This window comes from Oncorhynchus mykiss, chromosome 6 (assembly GCF_057628025.1).
Source record: "Oncorhynchus mykiss isolate SJ-2025 chromosome 6, ASM5762802v1, whole genome shotgun sequence".
Classification (NCBI taxonomy): Eukaryota; Metazoa; Chordata; class Actinopteri; order Salmoniformes; family Salmonidae; genus Oncorhynchus; species Oncorhynchus mykiss.
The window spans coordinates 69167516-69193900 of NC_143027.1; the positions used below are offsets into that span (position 1 = coordinate 69167516).

At 43.5% G+C, this 26385-nt stretch overlaps 1 protein-coding gene across 1 annotated transcript; it reads left to right on the top strand.

Annotated features, from left to right (window-relative positions):
• The first annotated feature begins 1855 nt into the window (after positions 1-1855).
• Positions 1856-26164, top strand: LOC110526466 (C-type lectin domain family 18 member A). The gene is made up of 12 exons (XM_036980851.2): positions 1856-2099; positions 2935-3026; positions 12570-12800; positions 13063-13160; positions 13326-13447; positions 16949-17056; positions 17216-17308; positions 18847-18953; positions 19034-19163; positions 19306-19402; positions 19957-20048; positions 25631-26164. Exons 1-12 carry the CDS (start codon positions 1973-1975, stop codon positions 25666-25668), a joined length of 1335 nt encoding a protein of 444 aa, XP_036836746.1. The 5' UTR covers positions 1856-1972; the 3' UTR covers positions 25669-26164.
• The last annotated feature ends 221 nt before the right edge of the window (positions 26165-26385 follow it).

Genomic DNA, 26385 nt, shown 5'->3' on the forward strand with positions numbered 1-26385 from the left:
CTCAATATGTGAAGACACTCTTGGCATTCTCTCAATATAGAAAATAGTAAAAAATAAAGAACCGTTGAATGAGTAGGTGTGTCCAAACTTTTGACTGGTACTATATATGTATTTTTTACATATCAAATATCAATTTGCAAACAATGTAAAAAAAAAATGTTAATAAGGCCACATACAACATGTTCTCTTTTTAGCTTTATTGAGTGAGGCCATTCTCTCAACCTGCTTCATGAGGTAGTACCTGGAATGCATTTCAATTAACAGCTGTGCCTTGTTAAAAGTGAATTTGTGGAATTTCTTTCCTTCCTAATGCCCAAATAAATGCTTCACAGAGTTCAAGTAACAGACACATCTCATCATCAACTATTCAGAGGAGACTGTGAATCAGGCCTTCATAATCGAATTGCTGCAAAGAAATCACTACTAAAGGACACCAATAATAAGAAGAGACTTGCTTGGGCCAAGAAAAACAAGCAATGGACATTAGACCGGTGGAAATCTGTCCTTTTGGTCTGATGAGTCCAAATTTGAGATTTTTGGTTCCAACCGACGAGTCTTTGTGAAACGCAGAGTAGGTGAACGGATGATCTCCACATGTGTTGTTCGCACCGTGAAGCATGGAGGAGGAGGTGTGATGGTGTGGGGGTGCTTTGCTGGTGACACTGTCTGTAATTCATTTAGAATTCAAGGCACTGTCATGTACTGTCATGTTGTGTCTTGTTTCTGTCCTTTCCCTTCACCCTGTCTCCCTCTGCTGGTCGTTGTTAGGTTACCTTTTCTCCCCCTCTTTTCCCCAGCTGTGCCTTGTCTCCTCCTAACTACCTCGTCACCCCTTTTCCCACCTGTTCCCTTTTTCCCTCTGATTAGTCCTCTATATCTCTCTCTGTTTCTGCTCCTGTCTTTGTCGGATTCTCGTTTGTGTTGTTCATGCCTGAACCAGACTATCGTCATGTTTGCTGCAACCTTGTCCTGTCGGAACCTGCCGGTCCATCTGAGCCTACGTTTTGTTTTGTTATTAAAAAGCTCTGTTTACGTTAATTCGCTTTTGGGTCCTCATTCACGCACCGTAACAGGCACACTTAACCAGCATGGTTCCACAGCATTCTGCAGCGATAAACCCATCTGGTTTACGCTTAGTGGGACTATCATTTGTTTTTCAACAGGACAATGACTCAATACACCTCCAGGCTGTGTAAGGGCTATTTGACCAAGATGGAGAGTGATGGAGTGCTGCATCAGATAACCTGGCCTCCACAATCACCCGACCTCAACCTAATTGAGATGGTTTGGGATGAGTTGGACCGCAGAGTGAAGGAAAAGCAGCCAACAAGTGCTCAGCATATGTGGAAAATCCTTCAAGACTGTTGGAAAAGCATTCCAGGTGAAGCTGATTGAGAGAATGTCAAGAGTGCAAAGCTGTCATCAAGGCAAAGGGTGGCTACTTTGAAGAATCCAAAATATAAATATATTTTTATTTGTTGAAAACGTTTTTGCTTACTACATGATTCCATATGTGTAATTTAATAGTTTAGATGTCCTCACTGTTATTCTACAATATAGAAAATACTAAAATAAAGAAAAACCATTGAACGAGTAGGTGTGTCAAAACTTTTGACTGGTACTGTATGTATATTTTTTTTTTAGCTAAACAGACTAAACAACCCCACCGGGTCACCACTGCACGACTTGATACTGATTTGATTTATATGGTTAAAAGGTCAGCCAAGCTTTTAGAAGTTTGGTTGTCCGTGTGGGTTTATCGCTGATCGTGTATCATTCATTCAACTAAAGTTTGAGTAGCGGCCAACTGTGTGCGTCTGAGTGGATAAGAACAGTTGCAAAATGTTGACAACTTGTGGGAAGGGGAGAGAGAGAGTGGGAGTGAAAGAGAGGGAGAGAAGAGGAGGGGAAAAGAGGGAGCCACTTGTCCACGAGGAGTTTAGAGTACTTGGCACGATTTACCTCAGTAGCAATGGGGTCTCTAACTGGTCCCTCGTGTCTGCTTCTGTTTTTCATGGTGACCCTCCAGACCCTGAACAGCACCCAAGCGAATAGGATAATCACGGAGAAACCGGGCCGCGCTGATTCATCTGAGAGCGGTAAGAGTGCGCATCGCCTGTTCTGTGTTCGGCTTAGCGCTGGTCAGAGGAAAACATCTGGGTGGCCGATGCACGCGATACAGTATATGTGAAGAAAAGTGTGATTGTTTTTATTAACTTCTCTTGCAAAGACCCTGAGAGGGTCTGCTAACATTTTAGCAGACCCTCTCATCCAGTGCGACTTATCGTAATGAGTGCATATTCACACTGGGACCCCGTGGGAATCGAACCCACAACCCTTGCGCCATGCTCTATCAACTGAGCCATACTGGACTAACTAACTCATTTTAAGCAGATACAACTTGTAAGTTGTCATCTGTTTCCTACATTCCATCTTAACTTGTAAATTGCTCAAATGTGATTAGCATTTAGGCTAAACAGCCGATAACATTCATTAGTCAATTATGCTATGCTATGTTTAATCAATATAACCTATGCGATTTTTCTTCTTTCCCAATAAAATAAAGAATGCTATAGGATTGTGAAAACTGTAAGATTTTGTTATATTTCTGTCAGAATCCTATTTGTGAAAAACCTCCTCAGTAAGGCTACAAGGCCTATATATTGAATAGAGATATTAGTTATCCAATGATAGGCCATACACATTTCAGTTCTCCAAATGATAGGCCATACACATTTCAGTTCTCCAAATGATAGGCCATACAAATTTGTTTAGCCTATGGCATGTACAGGCTGTGGATATACACTGTCCCAATGTTGTGGAGTGTTACTATATCAGACCTTTCAGCCAACCCCCTTGCCCCCCTTGCAGACACTTGCATTCCATTGCCATGGTGACCGGTCCTAAATAATTGTGTGCTTTTCTTTATTCCAGGGCTTGGGTTGAAGGAGCATTTTCTGATTGTTACACAGCACAATAGGCTGCGCAGCTGGGTCACCCCCATGGCCGCTAACATGCAGAAAATGGTTAGTTGCCTTGCCTGCCTTTCATTATATTTATTGTGTGTGTGTGTGTGTGTGTGTCAGTTTGTCTATTTGTCTGATTGGGGAGGATAGGCTGGTCCTAGCTCTATGATGGCAACTTCTACCCGGAGCTGTAAGCAAATGTAACTATGCCGACTGCCGTGTTGCCATGCAGGCTGGCCCCTTTGAAACACATCACTGAGTTACATGGCTGCTGCTGCCTGCTGGACACCAAGGTCACCTGAAATAGAGCCCTGCCAGAAACCCTCCCCTGTGCTCTTTCCCATGCTCCCAATTACAGTTTGTCACAGAGTCTATCTCTTGGTTAACCGAGCCCTTGGAAAAGGCCCTCCGTTTGATCCATGATTTATAACAAAGCTATATATTATATCCAAAGGTACTGTACAGATCAGTTGAAATCGTATCCTCATAAGTAGTCACAGTTCCTCCCTCTCTGAGGGTATCCCCATTTCCCCATCTCTAACAACTTAACAAAGGCAGCGACACCAGAGATTTCTCACAGGGTATCTTCTGTTGAAACGTTGATATTCCCAACAGTGAGAGACAGTGGGGATCCGTGTGTAAATGTAGACAGTGCATGTTCCAGTCACGGGGGCACTGACATCACAGCTGTTCTGTATGGTGCTGTCTGGCAGGGTGTTAATGCTGAAGGCCATAAACACTGTGTGGGGTGGATCTGGGATCTGTCCCTGGGGCTCTGAGATAGACATATCTGTTAGGGACCAGGAGGATTACATACTGTGTCTCTCGGTCTCTACTCAAACTAACAGGCAGGATAGATGTTATATCAGTGTGTGTAGATGAAGTCAATGGCAGCGCCTCCCTGGTGGCTCAGTTAGATTTAGGGTTTCCTCACTTTTAGAATCATTGTTTGCCCGCAGACTGACTAGTCATGTGAAAATTACAGCGTATACAGTGCCTCAGCAAGTATTCAGACCCCTTGACTTATTCTACATTGTGTTGTGTTACAGCCTGAATTCAAAATGGATTACATTTTTTTCTCCCTCTCACCCATCTACACACAATATCCCATAATGGCAAAGTGAAAACATGTTTTTAGAAATGTTTGCGAATGTATTGAAAATGAAATACAGACATATTTAATTGACATACGTATTCACACCCCTGAGTCAATACTTTGTAGAAGCACCTTTGGCAGCGATTACAGCAGAGAGTCTTTCTGGGTAAGTCTCTAAGAGCTCTCCACACCTGGATTGTGCAACATTTTCCCATTATTCTTTTCATAATTCAAGTTCTGTCAAATTGGTTGTGAATTATAGCTGGACAGCCATTTTCAGGCCATATATTTTCAAGTAGATTTAAGTTAAAACTGTAACTCACTCACGGTTTCCTTCCTCTCCGGCATCTGAGTAAGGAAGGACGCCTGTATCTTTGTAGTGACTGGGTGTATTGATAGACCATCCAAAGTGTAATTAATAACTTCACCATGCTCAATGGGAAATTCAATGTCTTCTTTTTTTATTTGTACCTGTCTACCAATAGGTGCCCTTCTTTGCGAGGCATTGGTAAACCTCCCTGATCTTTGTTGTTGAATCTGTGTTTGAAATTCACTGCTCGACTGAGGGACCTTACAGATAATTGTAAGTGTGGGGTACAGAGATGAGGTAGTCATTCAAAAATCATGTTAAACACTATTATTGCACACAGTGTGAGTCCATGCAACTTATTATGTGACTTGTTAAGCACATTTTTACTCCGTACCTTATTTAGGCTTGCCATAACAAAGGGGTTGAATACTTATTGACTGAAAACATTTCAGATTTTCATTTTTAATTAATATTTTTTAAATGAAGGCCAGTGTCAAAACAATCTCAATTGAATCCATTTTAAATTCAGGCTGCAACACAACAAGATGTGGAAAAAGTCAAGGAGTGTGAATACAGTGCCTTGCGAAAGTATTCGGCCCCCTTGAACTTTGCGACCTTTTGCCACATTTCAGGCTTCAAACATAAAGATATAAAACTGTATTTTTTTGTGAAGATCCAACAACAAGTGTGACACAATCATGAAGTGGAACAACATTTATTGGATATTTCAAACTTTTTTAACAAATCAAAAACTGAAAAATTGGGTGTGCAAAATTATTCAGCCCCTTTACTTTCAGTGCAGCAAACTCTCTCCAGAAGTTCAGTGAGGATCTCTGAATGATCCAATGTTGACCTAAATGACTAATGATGATAAATACAATCCACCTGTGTGTAATCAAGTCTCCATATAAATGCACCTGCACTGTGATAGTCTCAGAGGTCCGTTAAAAGCGCAGAGAGCATCATGAAGAACAAGGAACACACCAGGCAGGTCCGAGATACTGTTGTGAAGAAGTTTAAAGCCGGATTTGGATACAAAAATATTTCCCACGCTTTAAACATCCCAAGGAGCACTGTGCAAGCGATAATATTGAAATGGAAGGAGTATCAGACCACTGCAAATCTACCAAGACCTGGCCGTCCCTCTAAACTTTCAACTTATACAAGGAGAAGACTGTTCAGAGATGCAGCCAAGAGGCCCATGATCACTCTGGATGAACTGCAGAGATCTACAGCTGAGGTGGGAGACTCTGTCCATAGGACAACAATCAGTCGTATATTGCACAAATCTGGCCTTTATGGAAGAGTGGCAAGAAGAAAGCCATTTCTTAAAGATATCCATAAAAAGTGTCGTTTAAAGTTTGCCACAAGCCACCTGGGAGACACACCAAACACGTGGAAGAAGGTGCTCTGGTCAGATGAAACCAAAATTGAACTTTTTGGCAACAATGCAAAACGTTATGTTTGGCGTAAAAGCAACACAGCTGAACACACCATCCCCACTGTCAAACATGGTGGTGGCAGCATCATGATTTGGGCCTGCTTTTATTCAGCAGGGACAGGGAAGATGGTTAAAATTGATGGGAAGATGGATGGAGCCAAATACAGGACCATTCTGGAAGAGAACCTGATGGAGTCTGCAAAAGACCTGAGACTGGGACGGAGATTTGTCTTCCAACAAGACAATGATCCAAAACATAAAGCAAAATCTACAATGGAATGGTTCAAAAATAAACATATCCAGGTGTTAGAATGGCCAAGCAAATGCAAATGCAAAAACTGATAGAGACATACCCCAAGCGACTTACAGCTGTAATCGCAGCAAAAGGTGGCGCTACAAAGTATTAACTTAAGGGGGCTGAATAATTTTGCACGCCCAATTTTTCAGTTTTTGATTTGTTAAAAAAGTTTGAAATATCCAATAAATGTCGTTCCACTTCATGATTGTGTCCCACTTGTTGTTGATTCTTCACAAAAAAATACAGTTTTATATCTTTGTTTGAAGCCTGAAATATGGCAAAACGTCGCAAAGTTCAAGGGGGCCGAATACTTTCGCAAGGCATTGTACTTTCTGAAGGCTCTGTATATGAATCTTAACTGAACTTAATTGAACTAAATTGAAGAAGTTGTAGTTTTCATCACTGATTAGGTAATGCAGACTAACGGTCTCAGGGATAATCTCATGATTTCCACTTAAACACTCAGATAAAGTGAGACAAAACAAGCATGTTACCCAAGGACTGAGTGAATAGTGTGGGTAGGCACTGTGCAGCCTGAAACAACACTAATGTGTGACAAGCCTCCAATGATAATCCCCCTGTTTGTTGAGTCAATGAGAACCACTGGGCATTTTCTCCATATCTGATGCCATCTATTTATCAGGGATCAAGGTAAGACCCAGATGCAGTCTGTTGAAGTAATAATGTTTATTGTGGCACAGGGGCAGGCAAAGACAGGCAAAGACAGGCATGGGTTGAAAATCCAGGGTAAGGCAAAGGTACAGGACGGCAGGCGGACTCAGGGTCAGGGACAGGCAGAGTTCAGTAATCCAGAGGTGGAGCAAAGGTACAGGAGGGCAGGCAGACTCAGGGGGGCGGGTACAGGGTCAGGATAGGCAATGGTCAAAAACCAGGAGGACGAGGAAAGAGGCTGGGAAACGATAGGAGCTGACAGGACAAATGCTGGTAACCTTCAATGAACAAGATGAACTGGCAACAAACAGACAGAGAACACAGGAATAAATACACAGGGATAATTGGGAAGAAGGGCGACACCTGGAGGCGGGTGGAGACAAGCACAAGGATAGGTGAAACAGATCAGGGCGTGACACTTTTACTGTGCCAGTCTTATCTCCCTTATCTCAAGCTTACATTGCATAAGGACAGACGACGACAGAGGACAATCAGTGGATAATGAAACACAAAACAGTGGGGTTGGATAGTATGTCCTAGAGGCCTAATGGCTGTTTCGTCCAAAACCGTCACTTATCATAGATTGCTTTCTCAAAGCCCATGTATACAGATAGAGCAGAGTTCCTAGACTGCTGCTAAGCATCTGCAAACTGCACATAGCTGATAACACTTAATGAGAAAAAGAGGATGAGGATATTATCATGCTGCATTCAGGACTGTGGTATTACAGGTCATTTGCTTGCGAAGGCCGATGGAGGAATCCCGGGCGAGCTGAAGAAGCATATTAAGGAGCTTTACTGATAAACGCTTAAAAGGCTCAGGGCTTTAGCTGCGTTTGTGATTCTCTTTGAGGAATTTCCACCCGGGCAGGGCAGCAGGCGTGGGTAAGTGCTGTCTCATTGTGTTGGTAAAGATATTATAGTGTGGCCCTGCAGCAGCCTCACTCTTCTTCTTCTCTTCAGGAGATAAAAGAGCAGCGCTTCACACAGTTTCACAAAAAGAGGCACTTCTCTCTCTGTACTCAGTCCATAACCTCTGGAGGTTCACTGAGGGCTGGGGAAGCCTGTCTGACAATAGGAGGTAAATTGCTTCAAATACAGAAATGGAAATGAAGTATTTTCTCTTGGTGTAAGACAGGAGAGGGAGGAAGTTTGTTTTACGTCTACTCGTTGCAGAAACTCATTGTCGTTGTAATGACGTCATTTCAAGTTTTGCATGCTGGGAATGTGTGAGAGAAAGTGTATAGGCTATGTGTGCATCTGTAGCTAAGTCATTTACAGTACTTTAGGTCAAAGTTCAACCCACTTAATGTCTCCACTTAGCTGAGGACTCCCACGGCTAAAAGACAGTTTTGAGTGGGCATGAAAATATTGCCTGGGAAACAGTGTTCCTGCTGATTGTCACTTTGCTATTAAAAGCTCTGTGCTGTCTTGGCTTATTTTATGGACTGCACTCCTTGCCAACATCAATTCCTCAGCTATAAGTTGTTGACTTTACAGACCATAACAGAGTAAGACTCAACATACTCTTATGTCTGGTCTTTGCTTCACTCCTGTACTTACTTAAATGGAACATTCAAGAAGGGGACTTGCCCGGTGACCTTGCTCCCCTCTGGCGCCATCAAAGCGTGCGCTGATGATTTTGACCAGAGGACATCAGGGGGAACAATGTGCTCAAAGGGGCTTAGCACAGACTCTTAATTAGCTGTCACGCCCCTGACATCTGGACATGCCTCCATTCATCAAACAACAAATGTCCTATGATGAGGAAGTAGTGCTAATGATGAAGTTAGTCCTACAGGAAGCAACATCATCCTTTCCAAGCTCTTTATAGTATGGCATGAATACTCCCATACACTGGGCCTGTTGTATTCTCTCCAATGTTTTCATGTGTCAGTCATAAGACCATCTGAGTTTTAGTAGGTATTTTCCTTAATAAATTGAAACACATGTCTCCAGTTAGTGTTTCTGAGTGTTGAGGATCTCTTACTTCACTGCAAGGTTGAATAATTGACAAACGGGTCAGTGTTCTCTTTTAGAAGGCCCTTAAATATTAACACTAATGTGCCAGAGGAAGATTAACTTAAAAGGTGACAAGATGAAAACTCCCCTCTTTTCACCTGTCAGTGGACCCATTCAAGCCACTGTGGAGGAAATTACACTGAAATCTCATTCTGGCTCCTCTCTAAAGGGGGTGTTTTTTACAACACACATTCAGGTGAAAACACCAGCTGTGAGCTCTGCTGAGTACACACAGGCAGGCTGTGAGCTGTGGCTATCAGTAGGACAGGAGTGGCCTGGAGAGTCTGTTTGTGTTGGGGCCCTCTCAAGGTGATGGAAGGCTGGCAGAATCTCTGAGGAGCAACGTTGAGAAGGTGTGGAATGATGCGACTGGTGGGGGCTGTAGTAATGGTGAAGGAGAAGAGATGGGGTCAGTGAAATGGAGAGATGGTTGGATGTTGATGGCCTGGCAAAATGTTAGATCTCTCTGAAGAGCGTGTGGGAGTCGGATAGCTTTGCATGACATCCCACTGATGTGTGCCAGGATACCCTCTCTCCCTCCCCCTTTCCTCCCCCTCTGTCCCCTCTCCCCATCTCTGAAACAGGACTCCTTCTTGGGGGGCCAGCCGTGAAACGGCATATGTGGAAACACCCCCCTTTCACGCTCAGGTCCTGAGTGCTGACAGCCGTCTCCACGGTAACTGGCTGCGGTTGGCGGGGCAGTTCACACTGAGCGGAGACATTCTGCTACCACTCGACGCGCACAAGATGAGACGGGTCAAACAGCTTAGTAAATGAGTGACAGCCACTGTCCGTCTCCCTGTCCTAACAGAGACAGAGGCTGCCTTATCAGTTCCTCATCAGCTAAACAGAAGAATCCACACGGTTTATATGCTGCTTATACAGTGCATTCAGAAAATATTCAGACTTTTTCCACATTTAGTTACGCTACAGCCTTATTCTAAAATGTATTAAATATTTTTAAAATTCTCATCAATCTACATACAATACCCAATAAGGACAAAGCGAAAACTGTTTTTTTTTTGATTTTTGCAAATGTATTGCAAATAAAAAACAGAAATACCTTATTTATATAACTATTCAGATTCTTTGCTATGAGACCCGTAATTGAGCTCAGGTGCATCCTGTTTCCATTGATCATCTTTGAGATGTTTCTACAACATGATTGGAGTTCACCTGTGGTAAATTCAATTGATTGGACATGATTTGGAAAGGCACACACCTGTCTACATAAGGTCCCACAGTTTACAGTGCATGTCAAAAAACCAAGCCCTGAAGTCGAAGGAATTGTCCGTAGAGCTCGGAGACAGGATTGTGTCGAGGCACAGATCTGGGGAAGGGTACAAATCATTTTCTGCAGCATTGAAGGTCCCCAAGAACACACCAATATATCCTCACGTACATTTTTTTTTACAAATTTGCAAACATTTCTAAAAGCCTGTTTTTGCTTTGTCATTATGGGGTATTGTGTGTAGATTGATGAGGGGGAAAAACAATATAATCCATTTTAGAATTAGGCTGTAAAGTAACAAAATGTGTAAAAAGTGAAGGGGATCTGAGTACTTTCCGAATGCACTGTATGCTTATAAATGTGTCTACTGGGACACTGTTTAAACACTCAGTTCTTCATCTGCCTCTGTGCCTTGTGTCTCTTTAGTGGGTGGATATCCCTACTCAGTACTTGATACTGACAGGCCCATCATGTCTCTGACTGTACTGTGTCTTTAAGCATAACCCTGTGAGTCTGTCTATGTTGTAGCAGGCTCTGTGCCAGGAGAGGAGAGAATGTTAATAGGTGTGTGATGTTGGGTTTCATTTGATCCCTCCACTTTAGAGACACACACCTCTCACCAGACCAGGGCATTATTAAAGGATGCTAACCCGTCCAGACTGTCCCGCCTGTGGTCCCCTACTCCCCACTACCCATTTACCCTTACACTCCATGACCCCTTCTCCAACTCCCCTTACATCTCTCTCCCCCTACATCCCAGTCCACCAGTGTCTCTGGAGCTCAATAGGTGTAACGTTTGTTGACAATTTCGATACCTTTTGGAAACAAAACATGTTTTATAAGGAGGATGGGATCCCCCGAAATAATTTTGATTCCTGGATCCTTTCACAGCATTATACGGCTGCGTTGAGACAATGACTTATCAATATCCCAAGCCCAGCTCAGTTATTCCCTACCATTGTGACACTGAGTTGTCATAATGCTTCAGCAAATGTACATTATACCAGGGGAATTGGTAGACAATGTAACTAACCTAATTTATGGCCCTCTAACTGACTTTGCTGATCCTACAGCTAATGTACTATGCAGTAATCATGTACCTATGATGAGATTCATACTGTTAGCACTGAGGCGTTGTGCTCTAGTAGGAAGTCCACTGTGTGCAGCTCACCCTGCACTAACATAACATGAGCATATCTACTTCTGCAACATTTTCCAGTAAAGCAATGAAAACAAGTAAGCATCCCAGAAAAGTGCTCCAAATAGCCCACATTAACATATGTAGCTTAAGAAACAAGGTTCATGAAATCAATAATATGACATTCATATTCAGACTATCGCTGAAAATCACTTAGATAATACCTTTGATGATACAGTGGTAGCAATACAAGGTTATAACATTTACAGAAAAGACAGAAATGCCAATGGTGGAGGTGTTGCTGTTTTATATTCAGAACCACATTCCTGTAAAGCTTAGAGAGGATCTCATGTTAAATACAGGTCTTCACAGCCCCCAAGTCCAGAACAGACTATGGGAGGCGCATAGTATTACATAGAGCCATGACTACATGGAACTCTATTCCATATCAAGGAACTGATGCAAGCAGTAATATTAGATTTAAAAAACAGATAAAAATACACTTTGTGAAACACCTGTGAAGAAACACTAACATAGGCACAGTCGCATGCATACACACACACGAAAACATACTCACTATACACACACATGTACACATGGATTTTGTATTGTATATGTGTGGTAGTGGTGGAGTAGGGGCCTGAGGGCACACAGTGTGCTGTGAATGTATTGCAATGTCTTTAAAATTGTATAACTGCCTTAATTGTGGTGGACCCCAGGAAGAGTAGCACTAATGGGGATCCATAATAAATACAAATACAGGGCTCGTAGGCCACCTTGCTTAGCCGGAATCCTCCCCTAAGTGCACCAGCTTTGAAAGCAGAGATCACCTTTCAGCCTCCCAGCATGTTCGCTGTAGTTTATTTAGGACTGTCTTGTTTAAGATCAGGTACCATCACATGGCCTGTGCTGGCCTTTAGCGATGGATAGCACACTTGCTGTTGTTGATCTATTTAAGGCCTATGAGGATGAGATAGTGTACTCAGTGACCTAATGGTCAGCTGGCAGAGCAGCAGAGTCACTGTGCCATGGTCTGTGCTCATACAACCAACTTTCTTTATTTCTTTCTCTCCCATACTCCCACACAGTCTATAATTGTATCGATCTCCCCATCTGTCCCTGCCTAAATACCGTATCCATTTTAGGCTATTGATTTTCAAAGCCCTGCGACTAAGTCTTCAGAAGAAACCTTGTCAGTGAACATTAACAGTAGGGGGTTAAATGGAGAGCCTGGCATGGGTGTGTCCCAAAAGCAAAATGTGTCCCTGAAAAAGAGCCCTTTAGGTCACAAAGAGAGGAAATTGGTCTGTCACCCTCAGTCATGGGAAGGTAGTTCCCCATTGTATTTGTTTAAACATGTGTGTGTGTTGTCTCCCCCTCTTCCCCATATCTGTAGGACTGGAGTGAGAAGCTGTTCAAACTTGCCCAGGAGAGGGCAAAGTCCTGCCACACAAATCCCGCTCCTCAGGACCAACCGCTCCGCCACATTGGCTGGAACACCCATCATTCAGCTCATGTTACCAGCTCATTTGCTGAGGTCATTGACTCATGGTTCGAGGAAGGGCGGGATTACATGTACCTGAGTGGGCAATGCAGAGAGAATGCTACCTGCCAACACTACACACAGGTAATGGTTAACAGTACTGGATCTGCCAACTGTGCAGCAACCCTAAGTAACTTTGTCAAAACAAGAAGTCTTAATTCAACTCTCAATTCAATTTGAGTAATTGGCGGGATTGAGTTTGTGTTGCCCACATGCCAATACATTGTGTCGCCAATATACTCCCTTTCCCACTCTGTTTCTCTCCAACTCTGTCTGTGTGTCTGTCTGTCCGTCTGTCTCTCTCTCTCTCTCTCTCTCTCTCTCTCTCTCTCTCTCTCTGCTGTAGTTGGTGTGGGCCACCTCCAGTAATGTGGGCTGTGCCAGACAGTTGTGTCTGAGGGGTGATGCTCTCTGGGAACTGTTTGTCTGTGCATACTCCCCTGGGTAAGAACACTACTTATATACCTGATGTCAGACTTCTCCTCCTGTTTTAGTACTCAGCCTTTGTGTGTGTGTGTGTGTGTGTGTGTGAGTGTGTGTGTGTGTGTGTGTGTGTGTGTGTGTGTGTGTGTACACATATACATGTGTGTGTGATATGTCTCTCTGCAGGGGTAACTGGGAGGTGAATGGGAGGTTGGTGGTGCCCTATGTGGCTGGTTTCTCCTGTTCTCTCTGCACCTCTTCCATGTCAGGCTGCTTCAGACTGTGGGACCATGTGGGAGGACTGTGTGGTGAGACCCCTATAGAGAACACTCTCATTCATTAAAGGTAGACTCAGTGATATTATGTTGCCACGAGCAGCACCGCAGATATTGCGATGAGTGAGAGTATCTGCGCATGTGCATGGGTTTGCTTCACACTGTTACAGTGGTGAAGTTTAGCCTCGCACTTCAACGCTCTTACATGCTGACCAGACCGGACACATCGCGTGCGCGAGCGTTGCAAAATACGTTTTGAAATCCATGTTATTCAATTATTGCACCCACACTGCTCGCGCGCACCAACGAGCGTCTGCGTTGCCAAGGGCTAAAATGGAACTCCTTTCTATTTCTGACGCAGATCGCACTGCAAGTCCTGCCTCTCCCATTTCCTCATTGGTTTATAGAAGCAGATACCCACGTGCTATCTCCTCATTGGTTATACCCACGTGAGTGATTGAAAGACAAACTGTTTTGCTGGTTGTCGTGGTAATACTATGAAAGTGTGGATGCCAATCACCATATAAGTTCAAAGATGAAAAAGCCTGGAGGGAGGAGAGATGACTAGAAACGATTCGGTTGGCCGATTTATGTGTGGATTAATTGTCAGAGTAGAGGACCTTGTGCATTTCAGGTCAAATAACAACTCAATGTTTATATCCCAGGACAAATTAGCTAGCAACAGCAAGCTAGCTAAATAGGACAAATTAGCTAGCAAGTGCAAGCTAACTAGCTAAATAGCCATACATGTTTAATGCTTTTCGACCTGTCCCCAAATTAATGTCATTGGTTCAGAGTTTGTTTTTATATTTTAACCTGCATGTCGTGGTCGCGTTTGGTGTAGGGGGATAAAATAAATGTATGCGCGATGGCGCACACGCGCAGCCTGTTTGGGTTCTGTGTTCTTTTTTTTTTTCTTTTTTTGAGGGAGGATCAGCTTAACATTGCGGAAAGAATGTTGCTTCCAATGTAATTGTCTGCATCATTTCCAATCCCCCATATTATTTTGGTAAATATATATATCCATACACGCATGCATACATATACACATATATACATACACATACCTATATAGACATACATACTTTTTTAAAGAATATACCTTTATTGTTATTCCCCGCAAACCCTTCCGCCGATCCCCCAATTGAAGTAAACTAATAAACACTTCTGCTTTTACCTTCAATTTATACATCTTATACACATTTTACAGACACAGTCTACTTTACAATAGTTCTCTCTTGTTTGTTCTTAGTCCTTCCTCTATTTCTGATGTCCATCCAGTTTGATTTCTATTTGTAACTATGCTATTTCACAGAAGTTCCGAACCTATATACATTTTACAGATCCCGTATGCTTTACATTGTTTGTCTTGTTATTAGTCCCACCCTTCAGCTCCACTCAACCCCTCCCATCTATCTCTCAACATCATCCATTTCGGATTTATATTTGCCATATATTTTTCAACTGTGCTGTGATGCTTCACAAAATAATTGAACCTTCCTATTCTCATAGATTCGTAGATTCTACAGATTGTAAATTTAAAAAAAAAGTTTTTTGCAAAATAATTATTATATTATTGATTGATTGACTATGGCTTTTCAAATCACCCATTATTGCTATCTGTAGTGTTAGTTCTAGGCAAATGTTGCAATTCTTCAGCCATTCCTGGACCTGTGACCAAAAACCAGCTACTTATGGACAATACCAAAAGAAATGATCTAATGACTCTGCCTCCTCACAGCAGAATCTGCAGAGCTGAGAAGATTGTATCCCCCATATATATAACATTCTATTAGTTGCAAGAATTTGATATAGTAATTTATATTGAAAAATTCGAAGTTTTGAATCCGGTGTTGTTTTGCGTATCAATTCATAAACCATATGCCATGGAATGGGTACATGAAAATCTCTTCCCAACTATTTTGCAATTTATATGGCACAGCTGTCAGTTTTTTGGTCCTTAAATGAAATTGGTATGTTTTTATTTATCACACTTTTCTTTAACCATTTATGTTCTTTAATACATGGCCGACATACAAGTTCCTTACTTGTTTCCCCTTCTACTTGCCTCTTCCATTTTTGTGGTAATGCTGCAATTAATTGGTTGTAATTTTGGGTAGAGCAGACATTTCCATATGTCTGTGTTAGCTGTATTTGTGACATAACTCCACCAGTCCTATTTATATCATTCACTAAAATTATACCTTTTTAATTTTTTTTTTCGATAAATACAGTTTTTTAATCAATTAGTATATTTGAATTCAACCACAATATTTGTTGTACTATTTGTTCCGTCCTTTCAGGTGGATTAAACTGAAATTGCAACCAACTTTCTAAGGCTTGTTTAAAAAATAAAGATATTCTGGAGATGATTTCCTTTTCAAACAACTGAAAGTGAGCAGGTGTGATCTGAATAAAGGGAAAAGGCCCTTCCTGAATATAGGATGAGACATTCGTACCAATTGACTAGAGAACCAGTTTGGATTGAAGTATAACTTTTGTATGACTGATACCTTTAGTGAGAGGTCTAATGCTTTAATATTTAATCATTTCTGCCCACCAAATTCATATTCGTTATATAAATTGGCCCTCTTAATTTTATCTGGCTTGCCGTTCAAAATAAAATAGAATACTTTTTGTTCATATAATTTAAAAAGCAGGTCACTAGGTGTAGGCAAAACCATAAGCAAAATAGGTAAACAGTGATATAACTAAGGAGTTAATGATTTTAGATTTTTCCACAAATAGACAGGTATTTTCCTTTCCATGGTAGCAAGATCTTATCTATTTTTGCTAACTTTCTATAAAAATTATTGGAGTGAGATCATTTCTTTCTTTTGGGATTTGTATACCGAGTATGTCCACATCTCCGTCAGACCATTTCATTGGTAAACTACATGGTAATGTAAAATGTGAATTTTTTAGTGATCCAATACGTAATACATCATTTGGTTTTAATCCAGAGAGGATAGCAAAAGTATCTAGATCCTCTGAGGCCGTGGAGAGACTCCAATTGTAGTTTTAAAAGAAAACATGAATCATCAGCGTACAATGACACCTTAGTTTTTAAGCTCCGTGTTAGTTGTTGCTGAAATTGACCCACTATGCTGTTTATTTTGTGAACCTATGTCATAGACTAATTTATATCTTTAAATTAGGGAAAAATGTTAGCATTTTAATCATATTAGCTGTTCCTTACTCAAAGTAGTATCTATTTCAACCAACTCTGTTCTCTACAGATTTTTTTCTTAGAATCTCTTTAGTGCACTAAAAGCGACGTATCACCTCTATTGAAGATGACAGCTCATTATCTATTTTGAGCCAAAGACGTTAAGTGTATTTTTTGCCTCACTTAAAGTATTGTCATGTGAAGGGGTTTTCACCGAATCCGGTTTAACAGTATAGCCAACACTTAACCACTTACCATGCAATTATGGCCTTGTCAGATAACAAGCACCAACTGGAGGCTAAATGTATTCATGGAAAAATGAAGATTTTAAGCAAAGGTATTTAGAAAATGTATCTGTGTTCCAGAGACCCCCAGGAACCCATGTCGTATGAGCTGTGGGCAGCATGGTCGTCTGAACATCTCCTCCTGCCAGTGTCATTGTGGACCTAGGTTCACCGGACGATTCTGTCAGGGTACCAGTCTATGTGCTCGTGTTTACCAGTCTGACAGTCTACTACAGTTATTATTATCTCTGTGTGTCTGACTAGCCATGCTCTGCAGTGTATGTGTTCAGGTATCTCTGTAGGTGCATCATGGTCGATATACTGTATGTGACTGTGTGTGTGTTTCAGTGCGCTGCAGTGTGAAGTGTGTGCACGGCCGCTACAAGGAAGAGGAGTGCTCCTGCAAGTGTGATGTTGGTTATGGGGGTGCTGAGTGTGCAGGTGAGTGTGATGTTGGTTATGGGGGTGCTGAGTGTGCAGGTGAGTGTGATGTTGGTTATGGGGGTGCTGAGTGTGATGTTGGTTATGGGGGTGCTGAGTGTGATGTTGGTTATGGGGGTGCTGAGTGTGCAGGTGAGTGTGATGTTGGTTATGGGGGTGCTAAGTGTGATGTTGTTTATGGGGGTGCTGAGTGTGATGTTGGTTATGGGGGTGCTGAGTGTGATGTTGTTTATGGGGGTGCTGAGTGTGATGTTGGTTATGGGGGTGCTGAGTGTGATGTTGGTTATGGGGGTGCTGAGTGTGATATTGGTTATGTGGGTGCTGAGTGTGATGTTGGTTATGGGGGTGCTGAGTGTGATGTTGTTAATGGGGGTGCTGAGTGTGATATTGGTTATGTGGGTGCTGAGTGTGATGTTGGTTATGGGGGTGCTGAGTGTGATGTTGTTAATGGGGGTGCTGAGTGTGATGTTGTTTATGGGGGTGCTGAGTGTGATGTTGTTTATGGGGGTGCTGAGTGTGCAGGTGAGTGTGTATGTGTGTGGGAATCAGGGTTGTGGTCAATTCCATTTAAATTCCAGTCAATCCATGAGTTACATTGAAATTCCAATTCTTTACTGTTTGAATTTAAAAGTAATTGACCCCAACCCTGCTGGGAAGAAGTTTATGTAGCTAATGTGGCACTGTCTCACCATTACTTTTAACCAGAATGAACCAGACTCCTGTCATCATTGTATCTAAGCCAATGCACCATTTTTCTATTAAGCTTCAGCCTGATTAGATTAAAGTTGTATCTGCTAGTTTGAGCCAGTATGGATTCCAATGTTTACTGTGTTATCAAGCCATATGCATCTCAGGGGTTTTTCTTGTTTGGGCAAAAGATTGTCCTCCATCCTCTCTTCTTCGTCCTCTCTCCTCCATCCTCTCTCCTCCTTGACCTGGAAACCGATAAGTGATGGAGTGGTCGAGCAGTGTGTCAATTCGTCAGTAGGAAGAGTGTCCTCCCCTCCTCGATAGCCACCTTTCATCGACGATACTTGTGTATCCTACCGCGGAAGAGTTTTGAAGTCTGTCACACCCCCTCCCTTTGAATCAGACTTGTTTTGTCAGAGACTGAGAACATGCACACTTTTAAAAACAATATGCTACTTATTGTTTTATCTATAAAATATCTTCCACAACTAACTTCATTTGTTTTGATCACTTTACACATTTATTATGGGATCCACCTCTGTAAACGTCATTTGCCTATTGACGCACAAGTGGAGAAAGACCGTCTCATTTCAAGCAATTGCATTTTCATCCACCTTCCCTCTGCTTGCCGACTCTCCTCGATTAACTTTGATGTTTTCAAAAGGAGGCGAGTGAGGACGGAGGAGAGAGGACGTAGGAGTTGAGCAAGTCAAAATGATAAAAGGTCATAGTGTTTATTGTGACCACAATGGACTGCGGTCTGTACATTGAGTTTGAGCCAAGATGGATGGTGAGTGCCTGGTGTCTCCTTTACTGAGGCCTAATGTGTGTTGCTTATGTTTCTGTAGAGAAGCAGCAGTTTCCCTTCCACAGCTGTGACGTGAGGATAGATGGAGAGTGCTTCATGGTGTCTCCAGAGGTCGACACCTACTATGGAGCCAAGACCCGCTGTCAGGTTAGAGAGAGTGAAAGAGTGAGAGAGTGTGAGTGTGTGAGTGTGTGTAACTCATATTGTGGTATGTGTTTGGACCCCAGGAGCGAGGGGGGATTCTGGCCCAGATCCACAACCAGAAAGTTCAGGACATCCTCGCATTTTACCTCAGCCAGCTGGAGACCAGCAACGAGGTCACAGACCCTGACTTTGAGACACGCAACTTCTGGATCGGTATGTCACTGTTACTGTCCTTCTATACGTACAGCCAAATAGCTTTGACAGACTGACTTTGGGAGTTTGTGTGAGCAGCATTCAGATATCTAAAGGTGAGATAAGGATAAGCGCCCTGTAAGGTTGTGTGTATTGTGTCCAGGCCTGACATATAAACCTCTAAAGGACTCTTTCCGCTGGGACTCAGGAGAAATCCCCACATACAACAGCTTCGCCTTTGGACAGCCTGACAACCAGGGGTGAGAGAGTCATAACTTTTGACAACTTAATGATAATAGTAACAACAATTATAACTTTGTATTATCACGTCACCTTGTTGAATGGATAATCATAAAATAATATTATTGTAGTCAGAATCTACAGTAAGCAGGTGGAATGAGGCACTGCAAATGCGACTCCACTATATTTTTTACTGGAATGAACATATTGATACCATCATGGTTATTCTATATTGTGTGGAACACAGGTATAGTCTCACGTAGCCTAACATTATCACCTCACCCTCTGTGTCAGGAGGAGAGAAGCCCGGGCCCATACCCACAAAGCATCTCAGAGTAGGAGTGCTGATTTAGGATCAGTTTTTCCTTTTAGATCAAACTGAATGTGATTATATGGACAGATCCTAGATCAGCACACCTTATCTGAGATGCTTTGTGGATACCTGGACATTAAGGCTACTGTGTTTGAAAGCAGAACTGTTATTTTCTGTCTGACCACCAGATGTCTCTGTGTCCCCTCTCTCCATCTCACTGTTCCTCCCTCTCTCCTCTCCCTTGTGTCTCTCTCCCTGCAGCTTTGGGAACTGTGTGGAGCTGCAGGCTTCCAGCGCCTTCAACTGGAACGACCAGCGCTGTAAAACACGCAACCGATACATCTGCCAGTACGGTGAGAGAACACAAAGAGAAGTGAAAAGAGAGGGAGGGAGAGAGAGGTAGAGAGAAACACACAGAGATGCTGAGATATTCTAATCAAGGGAATCTGTCCTCACTGCATCCAGACTCATTACCATTAGATGTAGCATTCACTGATATATCTTAAAACTCTCTAAACCTGCAGGTGGTTTAAAACACCTGTTGGACATTGACATCACCATGACAACAGATTAAGAGAGAGACTGACAGCAGCTCGTAAAAAATCCTGACAGACAGAGAGAAGTTCAAACACTATAGTTAGACGTTACCTATACAACACAGATCTGGATCAGCTTACCATCCCCAAATCCTACCCTTACCATCACAGCAGAAAACTCAAAACTGACCTTAGATCAGCATGCAAGGGAAAGACATCAGGAGCCTAAATCTTTACCTGGTCTCTCTGGCTGAGGGATACTGGAGTGAGTGTTCAGTATAAAACCCGAGCAGAGAAAACATAAACCCATCACAACCCTAACTCTTGATCTGGGTGCTGTGTTTACCGTCTGTGTTTATTAGGGAGAGGCTGTGTGACACGGCCCACACGTTTTAATGATACACTCAGCTGGAATCAATGGCACTCAGGGCTCCTCATAAAGAGCCTTCTAGAGATCGATATACGTCAGGCCTACAATGGAACCAAGTGTCCAAACAAACACACACATTTCTCCCCTCTTTAATTCACCCGTGTGATTGATTCAGAATTGGAGGGTGGTATTGTTTGTTTGGTTTTGGTTAATTGTGTGTGTTCTAGGCAGGTGGCGAGCGCTGCAATCTCATATTGATCATCCAGGGTTGTACTAATCCAGTCAGTGTTGCTGGACGTTTTTAACAGCTCACCGTTTTAAAGCTCTGAATCTCCTGGTGCCGATTGATGGAAAACCATCGGTTCTCTCTTCTTATAGAGAGAGAAGCCTTTGTGTAGAGAGGGGTCAGTAAAGAGGATTGGAGAGGGGTGGGTGGGTGGGTGGATGGGTGGGTGGGTGGGACCAGAGCTCATAGTGGAGTGATAAGGATGGTGAAAACAGAACACATGAGAACACAGCTGGACTAGCTGGGATCATGTTTAGCTCAATCCCCTCTACACAAGCACTCTAAAACAAAAGATTCATTGGAGCAACAAAGAGTGAAATGAATGGATTTGACTGTGATTAATAGCTCCCCCCCCCCCCCTCCCCCCCACACACACACACACACTCTCTCTCTCTCTCTCTCTCTCTCTCTCTCTATTGTACCCCCCTGAAGGTATAATTGTGAAGCTGCATTGATGTGTTCTGTTAATTGGCAATAAAATTATAAGTGGAAAGCACAGGGAGCCTGAGGGGTCCACACAATTACCCAGATACACTGTGTGTGTGTGTGTGTGTATATGTATATATATATATATATATATATATACACAGTATATATATATTTTTTAGAGAGGTAGGAGTGTGGCTGTTCCAGTGTTCTGCACCATGGGAATTGTGTTTTAGGCTAGAGCCACATCTGTTTGTATTCTCCCCTCCTACCCCTTGACTGTTGGGGGTTCCATTTTGGGCCCTCATTGCCCAAAATGAAAACAAGGCCCAATGAGAGATTACTAGAAAATAGTTTTGTGTGCGTGTGTGCACGCTTGTTTGCACTCGTGTATGTATGGTGTTTGTGTGCACGTGGGTATGTACTGTATGTGTGTGGGTGTGTACAGTGTGTGTGGTGTGGGTGTGTGTACAGTATGTGTGGTGTGTGGGTGCACGTGGGTGTGTATAGTATGTGTGGTGTGTGGGTGCACGTGGGTGTGTACAGTGTGTGGTGTGTGGTTGTGTACAGTATGTGTGGGTGCACGTGGGTGTGTACAGTATGTGTGGTGTGTGGGTGCACAGTATGTGTGGTGTGTACAGTATGTGTGGTGTGTGTGTGTACACGTGGGGTGTGTACAGTATGTGTGGTGTGTGGGTGTAGAAGTATGTGTGGGTGTGTACAGTATGTGTGGTGTGTGGGTGTGGACAGTATGTGTGGTGTGTGTACAGTATGTGTGGTGTGTGGGTGTGTACAGTATGTGTGGGTGTGTGTACAGTATGTGTGGTGTGTGGGTGTGTACTGTATGGGTGGTGTGTGTACAGTATGTGTGGTGTGTGTACAGTATGTGTGGTGTGTGTGTGTGTGTGTGTGTGTGTGTGTGTGTGTGTACAGTATGTGTGGTGTGTGTACAGTATGTGTGGTGTGTGGGTGTGTACAGTATGTGTGGGTGTGTGTACAGTATGTGTGGTGTGTGGGTGTGTACTGTATGTGTGGTGTGTGTACAGTATGTGTGGTGTGTGTACAATATGTGTGGTGTGTGGGTGTGTACAATGTGTGGGGTGTGTACAGTATGTGTGGTGTGTGGGTGTGTACAGTATGTGTGGGTGTGTACAGTATGTGTGGTGTGTGGGTGTGTACAGTATGTGTGGGTGTGTGGGTGTGTACATTATGTGTGGTGTGTGGTGTGTGTACAGTATGTGTGGTGTGTGGGTGTGTACAGTATGTGTAGTGTGTGGGTGTGTACAGTATATGTGGTGTGTGTACAGTATGTGTGGTGTGTGGGTGTGTACAGTATGTGTGGTGTGTGTGTGTACAGTATTTGTGGTGTGTGGGTGTGTACAGTATGTGAGGTGTGTGTACAGTATGTGTGGTGTGTGTACAGTATGTGTGGTGTGTGGGTGTGTACAGTATGTGTGGTGTGTGGGTGTGTACAGTATATGTGGTGTGTGTACAGTATGTGTGGTGTGTGGGTGTGTACAGTATGTGTGGTGTGTGTACAGTATGTGTGGTGTGTGTACAGTATGTGTGGTGTGTGGGTGTGTACAGTATGTGTGGTGTTTGGGTGTGTACAGTATATGTGGTGTGTGTACAGTATGTGTGGTGTGTGGGTGTGTACAGTATGTGTGGTGTGTGTACAGTATGTGTGGTGTGTGGGTGTGTACAGTATGTGTGGGTGTGTGGGTGTGTACATTATGTGTGGTGTGTGGTGTGTGTACAGTATGTGTGGTGTGTGGGTGTGTACAGTATGTGTAGTGTGTGGGTGTGTACAGTATATGTGGTGTGTGTACAGTATGTGTGGTGTGTGGGTGTGTACAGTATGTGTGGTGTGTGTGTACAGTATGTGTGGTGTGTGGGTGTGTACAGTATGTGAGGTGTGTGTACAGTATGTGTGGTGTGTGGGTGTGTACAGTATGTTGAGTGTGTGGGTGTGTACAGTATGTGTGGTGTGTGTACAGTATGTGTGGTGTGTGGGTGTGTACAGCATGTGTGGTGTGTGTACAGTATGTGTGGTGTGTGGGTGTGTACAGTATGTGTGGTGTTTGGGTTTGTACAGTATATGTGGTGTGTGTACAGTATGTGTGGTGTGTGGGTGTGTGTACAGTATGTGTGGTGTGTGTACAGTATGTGTGGTGTGTGTACAGTATGTGTGGTGTGTGGGTGTGTACAGTATGTGTGGTGTGTGGGTGTGTACAGTATATGTGGTGTGTGTACAGTATGTGTGGTGTGTGGGTGTGTACAGTATGTGTGGTGTGTGTACAGTATGTGTGGTGTGTGGGTGTGTACAGTATGTGTGGTGTGTGGGTGTGTACAGTATGTGTGGTGTGTGTACAGTATGTGTGGTGTGTGGGTGTGTACAGTATGTGTGGTGTGTGGGTGTGTACAGTATGTGTGGTGTGTGGGTGTGTACAGTATGTGTGGTGTGTGGACAGTATGTGTGGTGTGTGGGTGTGTATAGTATGTGTGGTGTGTGGGTGTGTACAGTATGTGTGGTGTGTGGGTGTGTACAGTATGTGTGGTGTGTGGGTGTGTACAGTATATGTGGTGTGTGGGTGTGTACAGTATGTGTGGTGTGTGGACAGTATGTGTGGTGTGTGGGTGTGTACAGTATGTGTGGTGTGTGGGTGTGTACAGTATGTGTGGTGTGTGTACAGTATGTGTGGTGTGTGGGTGTGTACAGTATGTGTGGTGTGTGGGTGTGTACAGTATGTGTGGTGTGGGTGTGTACAGTATGTGTGGTGTGTGGGTGTGTACAGTATGTGTGGTGTGGGTGTGTACAGTATGTGTGGTGTGGGTGTGTACAGTATGTGTGGTGTGTGGGTGTGTACAGTATGTGTGGTGTGGGTGTGTACAGTATGTGTGGTGTGGGTGTGTACAGTATGTGTGGTGTGTGGGTGTGTACAGTATGTGTGGTGTGTGTACAGTATGTGTGGTGTGTGGGTGTGTACAGTATGTGTGGTGTGTGGGTGTGTACAGTGTATGTGGTGTGTGTACAGTATGTGTGGTGTGTGGGTGTGTACAGTATGTGTGGTGTGTGTACAGTATGTGTGGTGTGTGGGTGTGTACAGTATGTGTGGTGTGTGTACAGTATGTGTGGTGTGTGTACAGTATGTGTGGTGTGTGGGTGTGTACAGTATGTGTGGTGTGTGTACAGTATGTGTGGTGTGTGGGTGTGTACAGTATGTGTGGTGTGTGGGTGTGTACAGTATGTGTGGTGTGTGGGTGTGTACAGTATGTGTGGTGTGTGGACAGTATGTGTGGTGTGTGGGTGTGTACAGTATGTGTGGTGTGTGGGTGTGTACAGTATGTGTGGTGTGTGTACAGTATGTGTGGTGTGTGGGTGTGTACAGTATGTGTGGTGTGTGGGTGTGTACAGTATATGTGGTGTGTGGGTGTGTACAGTATGTGTGGTGTGTGGACAGTATGTGGGGTGTGTGGGTGTGTACAGTATGTGTGGTGTGTGGGTGTGTACAGTATGTGTGGTGTGTGTACAGTATGTGTGGTGTGTGGGTGTGTACAGTATGTGTGGTGTGTGGGTGTGTACAGTATGTGTGGTGTGGGTGTGTACAGTATGTGTGGTGTGTGGGTGTGTACAGTATGTGTGGTGTGGGTGTGTACAGTATGTGTGGTGTGTGGGTGTGTACAGTATGTGTGGTGTGGGTGTGTACAGTATGTGTGGTGTGGGTGTGTACAGTATGTGTGGTGTGTGGGTGTGTACAGTATGTGTGGTGTGGGTGTGTACAGTATGTGTGGTGTGGGTGTGTACAGTATGTGTGGTGTGTGGGTGTGTACAGTATGTGTGGTGTGGGTGTGTACAGTATGTGTGGTGTGGGTGTGTACAGTATGTGTGGTGTGTGGGTGTGTACAGTATGTGTGGTGTGGGTGTGTACAGTATGTGTGGTGTGTGGGTGTGTACAGTATGTGTGGTGTGGGTGTGTACAGTATGTGTGGTGTGGGTGTGTACAGTATGTGTGGTGTGGGTGTGTACAGTATGTGTCTATAGAGAAAAGGTGCTCCATTATTAGCCTCCTCCGCTGTGTTGTAGAATATTAATGTTCTCTGCACACTCACGTCTGAATGGAGCCCAGGCTACGATTACTGGGGATTTGGGATATATTCCATACCATTTATTCCCTCTACTCTGTCTGTCTCTATTACTCCTCTGTGTGTGTGTGTGTGTGTGTGTGTGTGTGTGTGTGTGTGTGTGTGTGTGTGTGTGTGTGTGTGTGTGTGTGTGTGTGTGTGTGTGTGTGTGTGTGTGTGTGTGTACGTCCACAGGTCCAGAGCACATAGCCCTGTGGGAAGTTGGCCGGTGATGAACTCGGCACTCGAGGGTGGAGAGCACAGCATTGGAGGGGTTGGGGAGGTGGGTCGTTTGGGCCGTTCGTTGGACCCGGTCTGGGAGTGTGTCAAGCAGAAGCTGGTCTTATTGGTCTTATTTCATCCAGTGTTTTTCACTCCAACCCTTGTTGCACATATCCCCTGTTGCTGGTCAGGACTGGGCCCGTCTATCCAGTGCAGGAAAAAAAGCACACAATGGGAGAACTTCCAAACCAACAGAGTTTGAGCTCAACTGTAGATGGTCCATGGCAGCACAAATCTGTTTTGTACTGTACTGTTTTTTTGTATTGCATATTCTTTTTCAGACTTAGCTAAATTATGATTCATTTGTGATGTTTGCCATAACTGCCTCCCTTCATTGTCAGTTTGATTGTACAATTCTCCCCAATGCACTGAATGTACAGTACCATGACAACCACTATTTTTGCTTTCTCAATCATCCAGTAAGTGAATTAAAACGGTTTGCTACAATGTGTTGTGGGGTATTTTTCCAGACTGGGTAATTCTATTGGTCTCTGTGAATGTGTATGGTTTTTAGTGAAGCTTTTGTGTTCTAGTATGTGAGTGTTTGTTTGGAATAGTTTGTGAACGTGGCACTGTGTGTCTTTCTACACTAGTTTGGGAAGAGGCCAGTTTTACTCCTGTGCGTTGGGAGCGTCTCTGAGGTGACATCACAGACAGTGTCCAGCAAT